At 58.2% G+C, this 17,938-nt stretch overlaps 1 protein-coding gene across 2 annotated transcripts in view; it reads left to right on the top strand.

The window, feature by feature from the left end:
• Positions 1–17,938, top strand: part of GLIS1 (GLIS family zinc finger 1) — an 86,747-nt gene that overhangs the window by 64,529 nt on the left and 4,280 nt on the right. The window contains exons 3-6 of one of the 2 annotated variants that reach the window (XM_031032808.2): positions 631–792; positions 5,365–5,475; positions 9,059–9,191; positions 13,671–13,827. In XM_031032808.2, coding sequence (XP_030888668.2) covers positions 631–792; positions 5,365–5,475; positions 9,059–9,191; positions 13,671–13,827 — 563 coding nt within the window. The remainder of the gene's footprint in view (positions 1–630; positions 793–5,364; positions 5,476–9,058; positions 9,192–13,670; positions 13,828–17,938) is intronic. The other variant, XM_081818427.1, reaches the window with a different exon arrangement.

Below are 17,938 nucleotides of genomic sequence, written 5' to 3'. Positions count from 1 at the left end.
CGCACCTGTGGCCTGCCCACCGCCCGGCACGGGGCCTGGCACACGGTGGGCCCCGGACAGACGGCCAGATGATACATCGGAGACCCTGAGTTTACAAATTGGTGGTTATTCTGACAGCAGTCGGCACTGATGCGCGCTCCAGATGGACAAAGCCCTTTGACAGTCAGCGTCCCCTCACCTGGAGCCCTCCTATCGGCCCGGAGTGGTGGTCACACAGTCTTAAGTTTGTAGGTGAAGAAATAAGAGAGGTCGAGGGCACTGCCCAAAGCGTCACTCACATCCAGGCCTCAGGTTCCAAATATAGGGCCGTCTCCCCCTGCTCTCCTGTCCCTTCAGGGCAGCACATCATTTCCACATGCCATTGGGTATCTTTCCAGATCCAGAGATGGAAAGACCACTCTCTTCTCTAGAAATGGCCTAGGGGCCGTTTCTAAGTCAGGGGAATATTTTTTTCAGGACCCTCCAGGGTTTCCCGGAGAGAGTCTGGGTCCCGATCACTTCATGGGGAGCTGAAGTGGGGCCCCTGGAGGCCTGGGCAGGACTGGGGGCAGAGGGTGCTGGGGCCGTTTCCAGGCTGAGTAGTGGGTCCTCTGGGGGCTGCCGAGCACCCCTCACCAGCCTCTCCCGCAGTTTGAAGGCTGCAGCAAGGCCTTCTCGCGGCTGGAGAACCTCAAGATCCACCTGCGGAGCCACACGGGCGAGAAGCCATACCTGTGCCAGCACCCAGGCTGTCAGAAGGCCTTCAGCAACTCCAGCGACCGTGCCAAGCACCAGCGCACCCACCTTGACACGGTAGGCCCGAGGCCCAAGGGCAGAGGCCGAGGGGGAAGGGGTGGGAGGTGTGCACGCTCCCTCCCTTGTGTGATGCAGGCGAGCAGCCAGGGCCCGCGCAGAAACCTGCCTTCGTCCTGAGCCCTGGGCCTTCTGGGCAGGATGACAGTATGCGGGGAGAGGGAAGGCCTGTCGTTACAGGATGTTTATCCGATAGATAGGAGCAATTGTCCATCTCCCGGTTGTGACAAATGTCTCTCAACATTGCCCAATAGCCTGGCGAAGAGGAAGTTGAGAACCACTGCTTCTGCCTGTGGCTGCTGGCCTGGGCACCAGGGTCCAGGCATATCCCCATGGAGAGAGGGGGCTCCCCATCCTGCATCCTCTGCCCAGACCCATCAGCAGCCCCAGAGCAGACCTTCCCTGCTCTTCCCCCCCCGCCCCTCCCGCCCCATGGAGACAGGCCAGAACCTCTCCAGGGCTGTACTTTATCCCCTAAGCACGGTGGGTGAGGGCTTGAGGTGAGCAGGGCCTCAGACTCTGGATCTGGGCCCCAGGTACCTGTATGTCCACCCCCTTTCCCTCGTTTGGGCCTAACGGCATGATAACCTGCAACTTTATCACAGTGTCGGTCCCAGCATTCTGTCGCGTGCATCCAGACCTCAGCGGTTAACAGAGCACTTTCTAAAACGTCGTCTCCCACTGACCCTGCCCGTCAGGGGGTCGCTGACCCTTCTGACAGATGAGGGAAGCAGGGCTCCAGGAGGTTCAGTGCCTGCTCAGTGGGGAGGTGGCGGAACTGACCCGGAGCTGGGCCTCACACCCGTCTTACAGGGCCTGTGTGAGGGGTACGTGTGGCCTGGGAGGACCCCGCCCCCCAGGTACAGCAGGAGACAGGTCTGCATCCAGAGTGTATGTCTGGGCCCCCTGCCTGTCTCTGCTCTTTGGACAAATGTTTGGGGAACCCTGCTGGTGGGGGGCTGGGAGACCTGAGTGGCCATCTGGCTCAGCCAGTCTAGGAGACAGATACACAGATGAGGAAACAGAGGCCCACAAGGGTGACTAACAACAGTGGTCAGAGCTGGAGGCCCTCTGGTCCAAGCCCTTTACTTGGACCGGAATAAGCTGGGAAAGCCAAGACCCAAAATGATGGCTGGTGGGGGAGGAGGGGGCAGAAAACATAGAGAAGTCATGCTGTGGGTGCAGGTTAGTCCCTCGGCAGGATGTTCTATGCGTTTCCTTCACGACCAGTATCCCATACACTCTTCCCCAGTTTAATGTTGGTAACAACCCATAAGGTAAGGGCCATGATCCTCATTTTGCAAAGAAACTGAGACTCCGATGACGTCCCTGACTGTCACACTGCTGGTACGCGGCAAGGTCCAGTGGCCGGTGTATGAGCCCCCTGGAAAGGTGGAGCTGAGTACAGGGGACAGGGTAGGAAGGAAGAGCCCTGTTCCCAACTGAACCCAACCCTTCTCTCCACCCCTCCCCCTCTCAGGCTTCACTGTCACAGGCTGTGTTGGGGACACGAAGTGAGGAGGCATTCTCACCAACTCCTGCCTTCATTACGTTCTCACAAGCCCAGGCTTTGGGGCCCTTGGCCCCTACCCAGGCCCTGAGGGGCACAGTCTGTGCCCAAGCCGCCTAGTTATGTCTCCCAGAGACCACAGGACAGCACCAACAGCACCAGGCCCGCTGCACACCCAACCCCCAGCCTGAGCAATGTCCCTCCAGGCCTTCCAGGGTCACCTACTCTGACTTGCCCCCTTCTTCCCTCCCTCCTTGCTGCATTTCCTGGACCCAGCCCCAAAGCAACAAGCCTCTGGCCCCCACTTGGTATGTGAACAGAGCTGTGAGGCCTAGGTCAGGTCAGGCCCAGAATGAGCCCACAGGGTTATGTCAGGCCTTCATCTCCCCGAAGGTCCTGGTGAAGCCCCCTGTAGGTACAGCCACCAAGCCCAGCCCCCACTCGTGCCCATCCACACAAAAACAGCCCTGGCGATCCTACAAAGCTAGGTTGCCTTCCCAGCACCCACGGCCCAGAGGCCAGTGGGTCAGCCTATGTGGGCTGGGCCTTGTTTTCCAGAAGGGACCCAGTCATGTTCCCAGCTCCCCTCTGGCGCCAGAGAACGTGGGATTCTCCCCATGGGCAGGAAAGTGGCAGAACAGACTAGAGAGAGCCAGCCAGGTTTTAACTCGGGCCCTCCACCTGGGCCCAGAGCTCCAAGGAATGTCACCTAGCCTCTCTGGGCCTCAGTTGCCTCCAACACCTACGTCATGGGGGAGCCATGGGGAAATCAACTCAAGCGATGCAAGTACAGGCCTGACACGCGGTCCACACGGCAACTGCGAGTCCCTCCTTTCCCTCCTCTGACTCGCTGACGGAATGCTGACCAAACCCTGCCATGTCCCCAGGCACTCCGAATCCTGGCTGCCCCCTGCCCTGGGGGTGATCATCTCTCCTGCGCCCAGGCCAGGGGAGACCTCCTCACAGAATGTCACTGACACGCTCTTGCTGTGAGACCTTGGGCAAAGCGTCAGCCTCTCCTTCCTCCTCTGTGCTTCACCCACAGTGGGTGTGAGGCTGGACGGGCTGCCCAGTGGAGACCTGGGGGGCCGTGTGGGCTGTGGCCCAGCGTCCTTGTTACTGAGGCTCCGGAGCCAGGGCAGTGACTCCTGCCTGGTACAGTCCCAGGGTTTCCCGAGGGCTCACAGGGGAGCGGGGCCGGAGGAATGTTCTGCACACGTCAGGCCCTGGAAAAACAAACACGGAGCTGGGCCTTGCGCCCTTTCCCGTCGAGTGTGCCTGCACACTTGGAGCTCTGTTTGTTTGTTTTTTGGCAAGAGTGTGTGGATTTGTATCAGCATCCCCGAGGGACAGGACCTGGGGCAGGACAGGCCGGGGCCCACGAGAGAGGATGTGTATGTGTACGTATGTGCGTGTGTTGGGGTGGGAGCCGACCCCTAGGAGAAGTGGTGTGTGGGTGTGTGTGTCTACACGTCTGTGTCTCACGCGGCTGGGAGGGGCAGCTCTGAGGTGTGCTCCGTCCTCCTGCCCCGCACCTTCCTTTCAGCGAGGCAAGCCTCTCACTTCTCTGTCTCTTTCTTTTTGCTCTCCTCCGTTTCTTTAACCTGGCAACTGTCCGTGGCAGCACCAAGGTATGGTCGTCTCTTTCTGCTTCTCCCTCCCCACGAGGTCCTTGGGTCTGTGGTTGGACTGGCCTCTCCTCAGGCCAGCAAGGACAGAGTTGCCTTGAGGTCGGGGAGGGGTGGGGGGACAGTTCCACTGGGTGTGTCTGACAGGGACATGGCTGTCCCTGGCACTGAATCTGAGAGGGGCCACCTTCTCCTTCTCCCCAGTCCCCTGCAGTTGCCAGAGGCCGGAGGGCCTGGAGAAATCAGAACCATTAGGTATATTAGGGATGGATGGTTTCAAGCCCCAGTAGCAGCTGGAACCCCAAGCATGGTCCTACGGGAGCCCCTGTGGGAGAGCTCGGGATTCAGTTAGAGCCACTCCCTGAGACAGTCCCTGGGATGAATCAGAAGGGACCATCCCCCGAGGAAATGCACTACCTGCAACAGAAGGACATTGAACAAACCCAGCAGTGCTGGGTGCTCGGTGCTGCCCGGGGGAGGGTCGGGGTGGAGGTGGGAAGAAGATTCCCGAAGGGCTGGGCGGGTGGGTGCACAAGGACAGGGGCAGGAGGAGGGGTGAGAACTTCAGCTCACCCAAGTCCCAAACGGCCTTCAGTGCTGGGAGATGGGCTGTGTCAGAAGGCACGAGGGAGCCATGGAGGGGTTTCCAAAGGTGAGAGCATGGCCAGGGGCCCTCTGGCGGTGGTGGGAGGGGAGATTGGGGCACAGAGAGCAGCATGAGGCCCAGACAGGAACAGGGAAGGCGGTAAAGGTATGGATTGGCTCCAGATGAGCAATGGCGGGGGGGCGGGGGCGGCAAGGGGAAGGAGCACAAAGGGCACGGACCTCCAGTTTCTCCAGGCCTTTGTCTGAGATCTGGCTCCCTCCCGGCCTCCTGTGATCCTCGGACTGAGGAGCTGGGTTTCTTATGGACCAGAGAGCAATCTGGGGTCTCTGGACCCACTGCAAGGTGTGGTTAGTCACTCCCAGCCTGGGGCCCTGCCATACTCCAGCTTGGCCCTGTGCTGTCCCCTCTCTTCCCCCTCCTCCTCCTCCTCTCCAAGGCAGCCACCTCACCGTACTCCTTGTCCACTCGTGCCTTCTCTGCAGCTGTGGGCCTAAAGGGTGTCCTTTCCTCAGGGCCAGTGTCAGAGCTGGGAGAATCCTTAGAATTCAGGTGGCTCCATTTTGCCAGGGAGAAACGTGAGACTCAGAGATGGGAGGTGACTTATCTGAGGTCCCAGCATGAGGGTAGAATGGAGACACAACCCCTCCTTCACTCTGAGGCCCATGGGCGGCGCTGGCTGAGTCTGACCCCTCCTGGCTGTGGATACTGGGGGAGGGACCGGCTGTGAGCCGGTAGCCTGCCCCCTCCCCGCTGTGGGTCACACAGTGCGACCTTGGGCTGACAGATGGCCCCTGCCTCACGCCGCCTCTGCCTCTCTGATGTTACAGAAGCCCTACGCCTGTCAGATCCCTGGCTGCTCCAAGCGCTACACGGACCCCAGCTCCCTCCGCAAGCACGTGAAGGCCCATTCAGCCAAAGAGCAGCAGGTGCATAAGAAGGTAAGACAGTCTCCATTCCAGGCCCGCCTCTGCCAGTGCCCCCCTGGCCTCGCAGACACCTGTCCAGCAACAAGCCAGGTACCCGCACTCTTGCCTGCATTCACCCTTCTGCACACCCGAGGATGCTGCTGTCCATCATCCGTGACCTGCCTCCCACCGAGTTCATTTCCTCACCTCCAGTCAGCCAGACATCTATCCACCCACAGACCACCCACCAGCTTCTCTGTCGTCCATCTGCCCCCTCGCCCTGGCTCGCTTAGTAAACCTTTGATGGCAGGCCCTGTGTAGGCATTGAGGATGCAAAAATGGAAAACCATGGTGCCCTCCTCCAGTGGGAACCTGGCAGGGAGAGACAGACATAAAGAGATCATTCGGTAGAATAGAATAAAGACAATAGAGGTCTGCAGAGACTAGTCAGGGGCACAGAGAAGGGGGCCTTAGCCTGTCGGGGTGGGAGTGCAGTTGTGTGCGCTCTGGAACCAGCCTGCCTTGGGCATAGCTCTGGGCCCCTTTGTTCTTCATGTTCCTCAGCTGTCCGATGGGGGCAACAGAGGACTTGCTTTAGAGCATTGTCATGAGGATTATGTGAGTAAATATACATCAAGGGTGTAGAACAGTACTTGGCCCAAAGTAAAGGCCCAGAACAGAAGTTGGTGCGTGTTGTCATGAAATCTGGAAGGGGTAAGCATTGGGCAGGCGAAGCCCCTCAGGAGAGTGTGCCCCAGGGAGTGACTGAAGCTGAAACAGCGGGCACCCTGCCTGCCTCGAGGCCAAGCAGCCCCTGCCGGGGGCAGGCATGACAGGCCCAAAGCTCTACCGAGGAGTTTGGGCTGTCCCGAGGATGGTGGGTGCCATTGGGGGGGGTGTCTTAAGCAGAGAATGTCATCTTGGAAGACGGCACTTGAGGCTGTGTGGAGAATGGGTTGGGCTGGTTGGAGGGAATCCTGAGGCAGGGGGGCCACTGCTGAGGAGCAGGAGAGGTAGTGGGGGCTGGCTGAGGCAGGAGAAGGGGGGTGCCAGAGGAGCCACAGAGGTGGACTCTGGGGGGCAGGATGGTGGCAGCCCCCTTGACAAGGACCGAGGATCTAGGAAAGAAGCAGGCTTGCAGGAGAAAGCAGTGAGCTGTTTTGGACAAGGAATGTGGGCGCCGCAGAGGGACCCAGTGCAGTGGGGGGATGGGACTGCTACTCGGGGCCCAGCCCACCTCTGGGCTCAACCCACATCTCCAGAAGAGCACCAGGGCCATGGCACACAGGTACTTGAGTGCAAGGGAGGGTGGGGGTGGGGATGAAGAGAAACACCCAGGCCAGTCCAGGGAGAACAGCGTGACCGTGGAGGGTAGAGCAGGGAGAGCTTCTTAACTTGCTCTGCAAGACTTACGCAGTACCTACTGTTTTCCAAGCACTGTTTTAAGAACTGTGGCTAGAGCTGTAAGTAAAGCAGAGAAAGGCAGAGAGGCTGGAGAAAGTGGCCTGCATCAGTCGCGTGGGCTGGGGGTGCCCAGAGCTTGGCCTGGGCCAAGCAAGCCTCCGCTGGAAAGACACTGGGGTGGGGGGCAGCCAGGCTTGAGGCTTCAGTCTTCATCCTGCAGGCAGTAGGGAGACCCTGGGAGCAGTAGAGCAGAAAAGGGACACGGTCAAAGCGTGCACCTGAGCTGGCCGGTGTAAACACCCCATCTGTCCTCGCTCTGACGAGGGAGGGACGAGCTGAACCCAGTGCAGAGTCATGCAGCACAGGAGTGACAGAGCCAGGGTCCCACCCCAGACCGGCCTGCCCCAGGGCCTGAGCTCTCTCCTCTGCTCTCAGGTTGAAGGGCCCGAGCAGGGATGGGGAATGGCCCAGGCTCCATGCCAAGGAGGCTTCTATCCTGAGCAGACTGGTGCCCGAGGACTAGAATCCTGCCCTGGTTTTCCCAGGCCCCGTGCTTGGCTCGCACTGAGCCCCAGGGACCTGAGGCCGCAGATCTGCAAACTTCCCAACCATAAGCATCCATTAGGAGCCATCGGGGATGATGTATCTTTCTGGGTAAAGCGACCCTTGTATTATGACAGCTCCTTGGCAGCCCTGCTACGTTTCAGAGAGAATTAGAAATGCTTTTCTTCCTTAATTCTCCTCTCCTGCTGCTCCTAATCCGATTGACATTGCGGTCTGCGAGAACATGCCTTGACCCTCTTTTGCCAGAAACTGAATTTACATGGAAAGCAGCTGCTGGGGCAGGGAGCTGAGGGTCCGTCGGGAGGCTGGGCGTGCCGTCCCCAAGCCTGGGTGCTGGCCCTCTGGCCTGGGAGGGTGGGAAAAACCTGGGCACTGACTCTCAGCTGCTTTGTAACATGGAACAAGGCTCTCGCCTTCTCTGGGCCGGTTTTGTCCTAGGTAAAATGAGAGTCTGGACACGTCAATCTTTGGTGCTCTGATAGTCAGGCTTTGGGATTTCCCTGGGAGAGGGGGCCCTCCCCACCCAGGTGCAGGCCTGCCTCATCGCCCCATGTCCCAAGGGCCTCAACCAGCCATGCCCTGTCTCCATCTGGCCTATCTGGGGAGGTGAAGAATTTTGGGGATATGGAGCTCAAGTCTGCCTTTAAGACAGCTGAGGGTTATTGGCCAAAGATTTGCCAGCCAATGACCTCAAGTCCATATATAGATCCGGCGTGCCCACTGTCACATGACCACGCGGGACTCGGCCAGCTGGGGTCAGCCGGTACCTTCAGCAAGCTCCTTTGTACCTGTCCTCTCCGTACTCCACACAGCAGCCTGGGGTGGGGGGCGGTTGTCGTTGCTCATTACAGGCAGGGGCGAGCCAGAGAGGTTGAGTTACTTGTCCAGTGTCACACAGGGAGTGAGAAGAGATGGGTTGGAATTTGAACCCAGGTCTTCTGTCTCTAGCCCTAGACTGTTTCCACTATGCCTGTGTCAGGAAGAAAGAAGGAGTGGGGGAAAGAGGGGAGGAAGGAAAGACACTTCCTGTGTACCCACTGTATGTTACTTTACCCGCATGAGTTCACTGTGGCAGCCACGAGAATGGGCCACACAGTGGCTGCTTGGGGGAGGCCCCAGTTGCTGTACTTGGCCGCCCATCTGGGCCCGTGCATGTGAGGCTGCGCCTCCTGTAGGCTACTCCAGCCAAGAACTGAGTGTGGCAGGCCCTGCGGGGACACTGAGGCAAGACCCCTGCCCAGGAGACACGGGACCCCCTGACTTCCAACACAGCACAGCTCCCTGAGAACTCCTACTCTAGGATGCTTCCACCAACTTCGTTCCCTCCCTCCCTCCTTCACTCTGGGTCAGACTTGTAACTCAGCCCACGGCTCTCCCAGCCTGCCCAGCTCTGGTTTTCTCTCATGCACACACTTCCCCTGTTAAAATCTTTGCCTGTTCACTCTTACGTTAGCGTCGGCCTCTCAGCCCTGAACTAACCCAGTGTATACAACTAGCTCCATTTTACAGATGGGGAAGCTGAGGTGCAGTGAGGTGAAGGGTCTTACCCTGGAGCCACCATCCTTCCTGCCCTGTCCCCTAAACCGAGGGTTGCCGGCGGGCAGGTGGTCTCGCACAGACACCCTCTCTCCCTCTGCTTGCTCCTCAGTTGCACGCAGGCCCTGAGCCCGAGGCCGACGTCCTGACCGAGTGTTTGGCCCTGCAGCAGCTCCATGGGTCCACACAGCTGGCCGCCAGCGACAGGAAGGGGGGCCGCACCCTGGGCCAGGAGCTGCTCCCAGGTACGCGTGCAGGGAGGCAGGGCCGGGGGCACGGCCCTGCAGGAAGACGGCAGTGCTCTGTGGGCTCCCAGGGGCCACGTGGGCACCCACTCCTCTGGCATACATTCCTTCACCCTCTTCTGTGGCTCCATTGCCCACAGGAGGAAGCCCGGGCTCCTTTCAGCCTGGCCTTCGAGGCCTCACGGGGCCAGGCGCACCCCAACCTTGGCACATCAAACCCAGTTCCCTGAACATCCCGTGCTCCCTCTCATCTCCAAGCCACTGTATACGCCTTGCCGGCCTCCTCACCCCTACCCTTTACTGAGGCGGCTCCTGCACTTCCTTCAGGCCCCACGTCAGGGTTCAGGCCAGGCCTCAAGCTGGAGTCGCGTGTGCCCCACCAGGGCTCCAAACCACAACAACCAGCTTCAGAGGAGAAAACCGAGGCTCGGAGAGGGTGGACCACTTGGTCATAATCCTTCCAGCTTCTTAAACTCTGCGGCCCAGACATGGAGCCCCTCGGCCCCTGGGATGCTGCAGGCCCATCCAGCCGGACACGCAGAGCCTCTGGTCCAACTGAGGTAGCCTGCCTGTCCTCCCTGGCAGCTGCGCGGGTCTCGGGCCCCAGCAGGAAGCCCTCGCTGAGTGGCTGGCAGTGTGGCCTGAGGGGGGATTCCCGCTGACAAGACTGGTGCTCTGCCCTCCACTCCCCCCAAAGAAACCGCGGTACCAGAGAGAAAGCTCTTCCCACCCTCTGGGATTTCTTGAATTACTCTAACTATTTTAAACATTTTTTTTGTTTTCTAATTTTTAATGCTTTCCCCTCAGTGTTGAAGTAGCAGCAGATTTAAAACTATGTCAAAGCCCCTAACAAACAGCCTCAGGAAGGGAAGGCGTTTACGCTTTCTCTGGGTCGCCCTTCACAGGGATCTGTGCTCACAAAGGTCCACAAGGGCAAGGACGCCCCAGGAGGATGGGTCTATGGAGCAGGGATCACACCCTCTTCATGGGCTGCTTCTCACCAGGTCAGAGTTGCTAAAATAGCAGGCAAGAAGAGACCCTAGGGACAACGGCTGTGTTGAGGATTCCGAGGCCGAGCAGGGAAGAGGCCTGTGACTGATTAGCAGCGGCTGCCCTGGGGCAGAGGGCCCTGCAGCCCCATCATTTTTACCCTGGGAGGACTCAGAATTGGGCAGGAGGAGGACTGACCCAAGGTCATGTGGAGAAGTCAGCAGCAGATCCAGGCTGGAAGTCTGTTCTCGCAGACACGAGGCCAGGGCCTATCCCAGGGAGAAGGGCCAGGCCCACAGTAGCCATCTCTTGAGCACCTGCATGGACTGGTCACTAAACGAACATCCTCTCATTCTGTCCCCATGAGCCCATGCTGCGGATGAGAAGCCGAGTCACTGAGGCAGCATCAGGGATGGGGCGGGCGTTAGGGTAACACCACGCCTGTCCAGGCTTGCTCTGACAGCGAGCGAGTGGTGTCTTCCCTGCCTCAAACCTCGGTTTCTCCCCCAGACCTGCTGTGACAACAAATGTGATTGCGACGTGATCGCTTCTATAAACCCAGTGTGGCAGATAATTTTATCCTTATTATTGTTGTTGCTCGCGGTGAATGAGAAGAGTGACTGTTGATTCACCCATCTCGTAATAACGCATGGCCAACTGTTACCGAATGTGTGCCAGGAGCCGTTCTGGGGACTGTACGTGTACATGTTAACAGAATCCTCACAGCAGCCTCAAAAAGTACATGCTACTATGCTCTTCCTTTTCCAGATGAGGAAACGGAGTCCTCGAGAGGTTAAGTACCGTTTTGCTGAGGCTCCACAGCCAGTAAATGGCAGAGGCCAGACTTGAACCTGGGCTGTGTGGCCACAGGCCGTGCCCTTAATCCAACAGTCCGCTGCCTCCCTGCTCTTGATGCTGCGCTACAGCATCCTGGCACCTGCTGTGTACCTGGCCCTGTGCTGGTCCCTGTCCTCAGGCTGCTTCCAGCACCGCGGGGAGACCAGGACCAGCCAGGCGGACCCAGAAGTTCTGGACCTCTCTGCGCGTCAGCTGGCCACACGGCAAATGCCTGAGGTGCAGTTAGGAACAGATGTTAGGGCCAGAAGTCAAGCACTCGTGGCTGATGATTCATGACGCTGATTTATAGCCTCCAGTGGTGCATTCTGGGGAGAGGCCAGCAGGCTCCACGGCGTTCCCCCCCGCCCCCGCCACCCCTCATGACACAGTGACATCCTCATTGCCATCGCTGTCTGTCCACATGCTCAGCACGCCTAGCCCACCCTGCGTCTGTCTGCACGGGGCTGGACAAGGGAAGGTGGGCAAAGGCAGGGGAAAACGGGGCAGATTCAAGGAGTGTTAGGACAGAGGAGTCCAGAACAGAGGGGTGAGGGAGAGAGAGGAGCTCGCCAGGGTGACATCAAATTTTTGTTGTCTAACGACAGGAAAGTCCCAAGAGCTTGTCTCTCATCAGGAAGGCCCAGCTCTCTTCACAGGAAACCCTCAGGAGCTTAGCTGGCAGGCTCCTTTAGCAGACCCAGGGTAATATGATGGGCAGTGGGGATATAAAAGCACGAGGTCAGCAAGGCTGAGGGAGAGAGAGCAGAATTTATCAGGATTCTAGGCCTTCCTAGCTGTCAGGCCCCCAAATGGGTTCAAGATGGCAGGTGAAGAGGTGCTCAGGAGAGTGGTGAGTGGAGCAAAGCATGAGCAGCACCGAGCCAGGCTCTATCCCCAGAAGTCCCCTCTGGTGCCTTCCTGACCAAGCTGGGGAGGGATGGTGGTGAGGGACGTGGTGGATGGATGGTTGGGGCTGCCCATGGGAGCAGAGGTTCCCAAGATGGGAAGGGAAAGGACTGGAGCTGAGAGACAGAGGGCCCCCAAGAGCCCATTCAGAGTCCCGGGGTCTCACAGCCAGCCCACAGTGAAGCCTGGGCCATAGGCCCCTACGAGGACGATTTTGGACATAGCCTGAGCTGGAGCTCCAGGTCAGTTCCTGGGCCTGGCTTTAAATGGACTTTCTTTTGGTATCACTTGGGAGGCTTGATTCGCTGCAGTTGAGGCTTGGAGCTTGCCATCCCTGCCCTGGCCCTACTCAGTTCCTGGTAGTAGCCTCCTGAATTGCAGGCCTGGACGAAAGGGGGCAACCTGGGATGGGCTAGCCTTGGAACCCCAGCCACCGGAGAATGTCAAAGTTCGTTCTTGACTCCATCCATGAAAAGAGTGTGCTGTGTGCTCAGATGGTCCTCATGGTAAAGAGCATTGGGTCTGAACCCACGATGACCGGGGTGCCGTGCAAACTGTAGCAGCTGACCCAGTTCCCACCACCATCTGTCCCCTCTGTCCACAGCTGGGTGTGGTCCCCAGGTCTGCAGTCGTCCCGGGCCATCAACTGGATGACTTAATTTCTAGGAAAATTATGGCAATTTCTATTAAAATTCAAATAAATGTGGCCAGATTTTAAAAGGAACAAAATTGGCCCCATTTTTTTCAGATAAAATGGAGAAAAACTTGCCACCCCTGCTGTGTCCCTCTCAGGCTCTAGTCCCAGAGTTGGGGTCCATTCTCCCCTCTAATTGGGGTTCCTTGGTGAAGGCATTTGGGAAGCACTGGCCTCAGTAGCTGCTCCCAGACCCTCAATTAGGCCCCTGGATCAACATCTGACTATGACCTAATGTCCCCCATTTGATTCATCCCCCACCTGTCTTCTTAACAAGGGTAAGACCCTTGGGAGTAAAAGTGATAGAAGGTGGTATCACCCTGCAGGCGTCTTCTAGAGGTTTAGAATCGTAGATGAGAGTATGACTGCCTCCACTCCTCCGTCGGGACCCTTGTGTCATACACAGCCTATACAACTGTCTGTGGCATCCCTTCTCATAGGTCTCCTGGGCCAGCCTGCCATCCAGCTAGCACCATCGTCCTGTCTTTGGGACCCCTCACAGTGGACATCCAGGCTGTGCTTGCACGTCTCTGGGGGCGGGTAGTTCATTTCCACCAAAGGCAGCCCGTTACCCTACAGCAGCTCTGCGTGTGAGAAGTACGGCTAAGCCCTGAGTCTCTCTCAAGCTGCTCTCCATTTCAGGATCCCTGTCTGCTTCTGGGGCTACTCGGAACAGCTTGAGGCAGCATGAGACTCGGCATGAGACTTGAGGCAGCATGCTCCATACAACCCCCCACCCTAAAAAAATACGCACGCACACACACACACACACACACACACCCAGCCTGGCCAGCTGATGCCTCTGACAGGCCCTTGTCAGTCCACCTCTGCTTTCAGGATAGCCTCAGCCCCCACAGCCCTGCAGCCAGGGCATGAGCAGCGGAGCGGGGCCGTCCTCCCCTCGTTTGGGCCCCGACCTCCTGTTAATACGACCCCGCTGGTTTTCCTCCGTGTGTGTGTCTTTCTGCCAGTAGGCACACAGCTCCTGGGTTGTTCACAACCACCTCTAGGGCGTGGCCCAAGCCCAGTGGTATTTGTTTGCTTCCCTGCAGGCGTGTATCCTGGCTCCATCACCCCCCATAACGGGCTCGCATCGGGCATCCTGCCCCCCATGCACGAGGTCCCTTCCAGGCACCACCCCCTGGACGCCAGCACCAGTTCCCACCACCATCTGTCCCCTCTGCCCACGGCTGAGAGCACCAGGGACGGGTACGTACAGCAGGCTGGTCCTCCGGGACAGCGAGCAGGCACCTGCACGGGAGGCAGGTGAGGGCAGGCGTCCTGCGCAATTCTCGGTTGTTACTGATAATGCAGACGGTGGGCATTTATGCAGCACTTGCTGCGTACCGTACCCTGTACCGAACACCTCCCGTGCACAGTTTCATTGGCACCTCGCAGCCACACACCAGGTAGAGGGTGTTGGCACCTGGACTTGCTGACGCCTCGCCTCGTGTCCTCCTCCCCCGTGAGGGCGGCTGAGGAAGGCGCCATGCCCCGTCCCGCACCCCGGACTGCCATGCCAGACGCCCTCGGGGGCCTCACTCTGGCTTCTCTTTGGCTCACACTGTGGGTTTGGTGAGCAGACTGCCCACTGCCCACTCCAGGGGTGCTCATCTGGCCCTTACCCCCACTTCTGGCCGCGGCAGCTGTGGTCACTGCCCTGCCTTCGGGGACTGTCCAGGGGCCCCTCGTGCAGGATCACTGCAAGCAGGAGTGGCCTCTTCCTGTATTCAATGTGGTTCCCATTGTGGCCACTTAATTGGCTGGAAATGGTAAATGTGCTAATTGCTGGCCCCTGGTGCTGCCAAAGTCTGTTTTCTTTGCAAATGGGCAGAGGGTGGTCACATAGCCCCACCGTCTGCCCTCCCCGCCACTTTCACTTACCGCTAGCAGGACTTGATCAAACTTGTCCCCCAAGGCCTGGCCTCAGTACCTTCCACCTCCTCTGCCCTTCCTCCCCAAGGCCACAGCCTTAGCCTTGGCATCGGCCTACCTGTGCCTGGGGCCAGCCTGGCTTCATCACCAAATCTGTTGTCCAGGGCTCCTAACCAGGCTCCTGCCACTCACTCGTCCGTTCATTCAGCGTCCAGTTATTGAGCCCTTGGTGTGGGCTGGCCCTGGACCCCGTGCTGGAGCCACCGATGACCCCAGCCCTGGAGAAGCTAACCATGAAGAGGGGACATAGACCTGCAGGGATTGACGTTGCAGGACAAGGGCTCTGAGGGAAGAAGCAGAAGGGGCTGTGGGCGCCCAGAGGAGAACCCAGTGCGGTGGGGGACAGCGCAGGGAAGGCTTCCTGGAGGTGATGCTAGGCCGGGCCTCCACAGTTAAGTAGCAGTTGACTGAGTGGAGGGATAGGAGCAGTGAGTAGGCGTGGTGAGAGCTTGGCGTGTTCTGGGGAACATGCACCTTCCTTTGAGGTGACAAGCTCAGGAGGGAGGTCGCCGGGGCCAGATCACCCAGCCTGTGGCGGGACTATATCCGAAGGGTGCCAAGCGGTGATGTGGTCGGTTTGGGGAGGACGGCGTGGCTCGCAGCGTGGGGCTGGTTGCTAGGGGCAGCATCGAATGTGTGTGGGTGGCGGCCTGAGCCAGAGCTGGTGGGTGGGGAGGAGGACCACAGGGAGGCATTAGTGACAGAGAATCAGTGGGCCTCTAGGAAACGCTGGCTGGGCAGGGAGAGGAGGAGCCACCAGGGATGAGCCCCCGGGGAGGCAGAAGTGCTGTTCATGGAGAAGGGGAAGACTGTGGTGAGTGGGTGGAGAGCCATGAAGAGGCAGCCTGATGGGGTGCAAAAGGGGACCCAGAGATCCAGGCCTCCCTGAGCCTCAGTTTCCTCCTCTGTAAAATGGGTATTAAGATATCCTCCTCTAGGAAGGTGGTGAGGGTCAGCCATGCCTGACATACACGTGCCTGGCACTGTACGTGTCATCTGGTGCAGGTTCCACGGACACCGAGCCCCTGGACCCCATCCACCCACCCACCGGCTCAAGCCACCTGCTCACCCACCAGCCAGCCCCAAAATATCTCCAACCAAACTAAAATAAACCACCGAGGCCTTTCCCCGCTCAGGCCTGTGCACTCTGCTCCACCTCATTCATCACCTGCCTGCCTCCTGCGTAAGTGCCCGTCAGGAATTCCTGCAGCGAGAGGCAGAGTGCTGACAAGACCAGGACGGCCCAGCCCGCCGTCTAACCGCCCGTGTCTGTGGGAGCGAGGGCTCGAGTCCTCCCAACCGGCCAGGCGCCTGGGCTCCGTCGGCTGGGCTGCGGGAGAGGAGAGCCCTCAAGCCTGACACCAGGCCCGGGCCCAGCCTGAATGGGTTTTTTTTTTCAGCCCCTCGGAAGAGAGGCAAGGCGGGGGGGAAGGCCTTCAGCCTCCCCTTCCTGCCAAAGTCAACAGGGAAGGCCACTCGCGGCTCCCCGGTGGTTTGCTGGGACGTTTAAATAGCTTGACAGAATTATCTGATTCACTCAAAAATATGCTAAGAGGGCCCGACTTCATGACCAAATTTATTTACCCTGGCTCAGGGAAGACGCTGAAAGGGCGGTTTTTTTCCCTAGCCCCATACGAGGTATGAAGCCCTCAGTGTGCCAAGCCAGTGAGGTTTTATATTAATTTTTATAGGTTCCAATTGAAGCAAAAATATTTGATTTAGGAATCATTTGCATGACTCAGAAGAGGAGCTCCAGATGCTCTTTTTTCCTTTTAAAGAGTTCAGGTAGAGCAGCGTAACCTCAGCCTTCATGTCTGCTGCCGAGAGAGTCGTGTTCTGTTTAATTTCACTGGCTGTGAAGGTGGCAAATGTGAATTTATGGCAGGTTTGAGACAGGAAAAACAAACTTTGAGAATGCATGTTTTTTTTCCCCCCCTTCAGATCTGGTTCTCCTTAATTCTGCAGCACTGTTAATCTCTGGGTTTTGTAGCTGAGCGTTTCAGAAACCCGTTTGTTAGTATTTATCAGCTGTTTGCTGTGTGCCAAGCCCAGGGCTGAGCACGGAGCCCCTGAGAGGTGAGGCCTGGCCCTCCCGCAGGAGCTCCCAGGGGCGGGCACCGACTGGAAGTCGGGGAAGAGCGGTGTGGGTGCCGGCGTGGGGCGGGCATAAGGCAGGCGGGCACCACGCAGCGGGCCTGAAGGAGGAGGATCCGCCCTTCTGGCCACCACAGCCCAGCCTCAGCCAGAGAGGTGGCTATGAGGACACATGGCTTACGCACAGCCACACACCCCCCGCCCAATTTGACGGCCCTGTGAGAGAAGCCTAAAAGTAGTCCTGAGGACGATAATGAGAAGTCGTGGAACCTTGATGAGGATTCAGTTCACTAACTTGAGGCTGCCTGTGCGAGATGTTGGGCTGGGGCCCAGGGGCCCAGCACAGAGAACCCCCGTGTCTGCTTGCAGCGCACTCACGGTGGTGGGGTTCCAGACATTGAATGATGGCAGTGCAGCAGAGGGTGCCCAGGTTGGAGGGAGCAGATGGGGGGACCCAGCAGAGCTACAGACGTAGTGCCCACTGGCCTCTCCCCAAATCTTCCTCTGTTCCAGGATAGTCTTGCTTCCCTCAGAGAAAGGCACTGATCTGTCCCCTTAAGGCATCATGTTTTGGAGGGTAGGCAAGGGTAGTATTCCTGGCCTGAAAAGGTCACTTTAGCTGTGACATTGAATTTGTAGTATATTTTAATGTGGATCGTCCACCAGACCCACAAAGGCAAATAAGAGAGTAGACACTCTGAGCTCCCCCTCCCTCTTTCTGCAATGCACCATAGGGCTTTACAAGCAATGAGCCTTCAGCCTGGTCCCCAGAGCCCCCAAGTCCATCTGGCCCCAGGGCCAGGTTTGTTCCTGTGAGCAGACCCCAGAGGCGTTGGTGGCAGCATGAGGAAGGAACCTGGGCTGCAGTGACGTGCAGTCCAATTAGATGACCCGCATGGGCTCAGCTGCGTTCAGGGTGACTGCACAGCTCTCAGCTGCTGCGGCCTCATTCCAGATTGTGAGCTTCCAGAAACACAGGCTCAGGCCTGCACCACCTCAGGCTCTGTATGAAGGGAGGTGGTGAGCCCCCCATCATAGGATGTATGCAAGTGCAGGGATGGAGACAGAAGATCTCTGAAAGCACACTGTGCAAGGGAAGAAAGCCCAACTTAGACATCAGAACTATCTGCTAGTTTTCTTTCCCTGCATCTTTATAATAACGATGACGACTCACGGAGTGGCTCAGAATACATCTGACATCATATTGGGCGCTCTGTCCACTTTGATTTATTTAATTTTACCCTCATCCTAACCTGTGAGGTCAGTGCTGTGTGGCCAGGACTAACTTGGC

Source organism: Leptonychotes weddellii, chromosome 4 (genome assembly GCF_054177405.1).
Source record: "Leptonychotes weddellii isolate Sample4059 chromosome 4, ASM5417740v2, whole genome shotgun sequence".
NCBI classification, from domain to species: Eukaryota; Metazoa; Chordata; class Mammalia; order Carnivora; family Phocidae; genus Leptonychotes; species Leptonychotes weddellii.
Note: the sequence above shows the minus strand (reverse complement) of the source record. Positions and strands in the feature narration are given on the sequence as shown.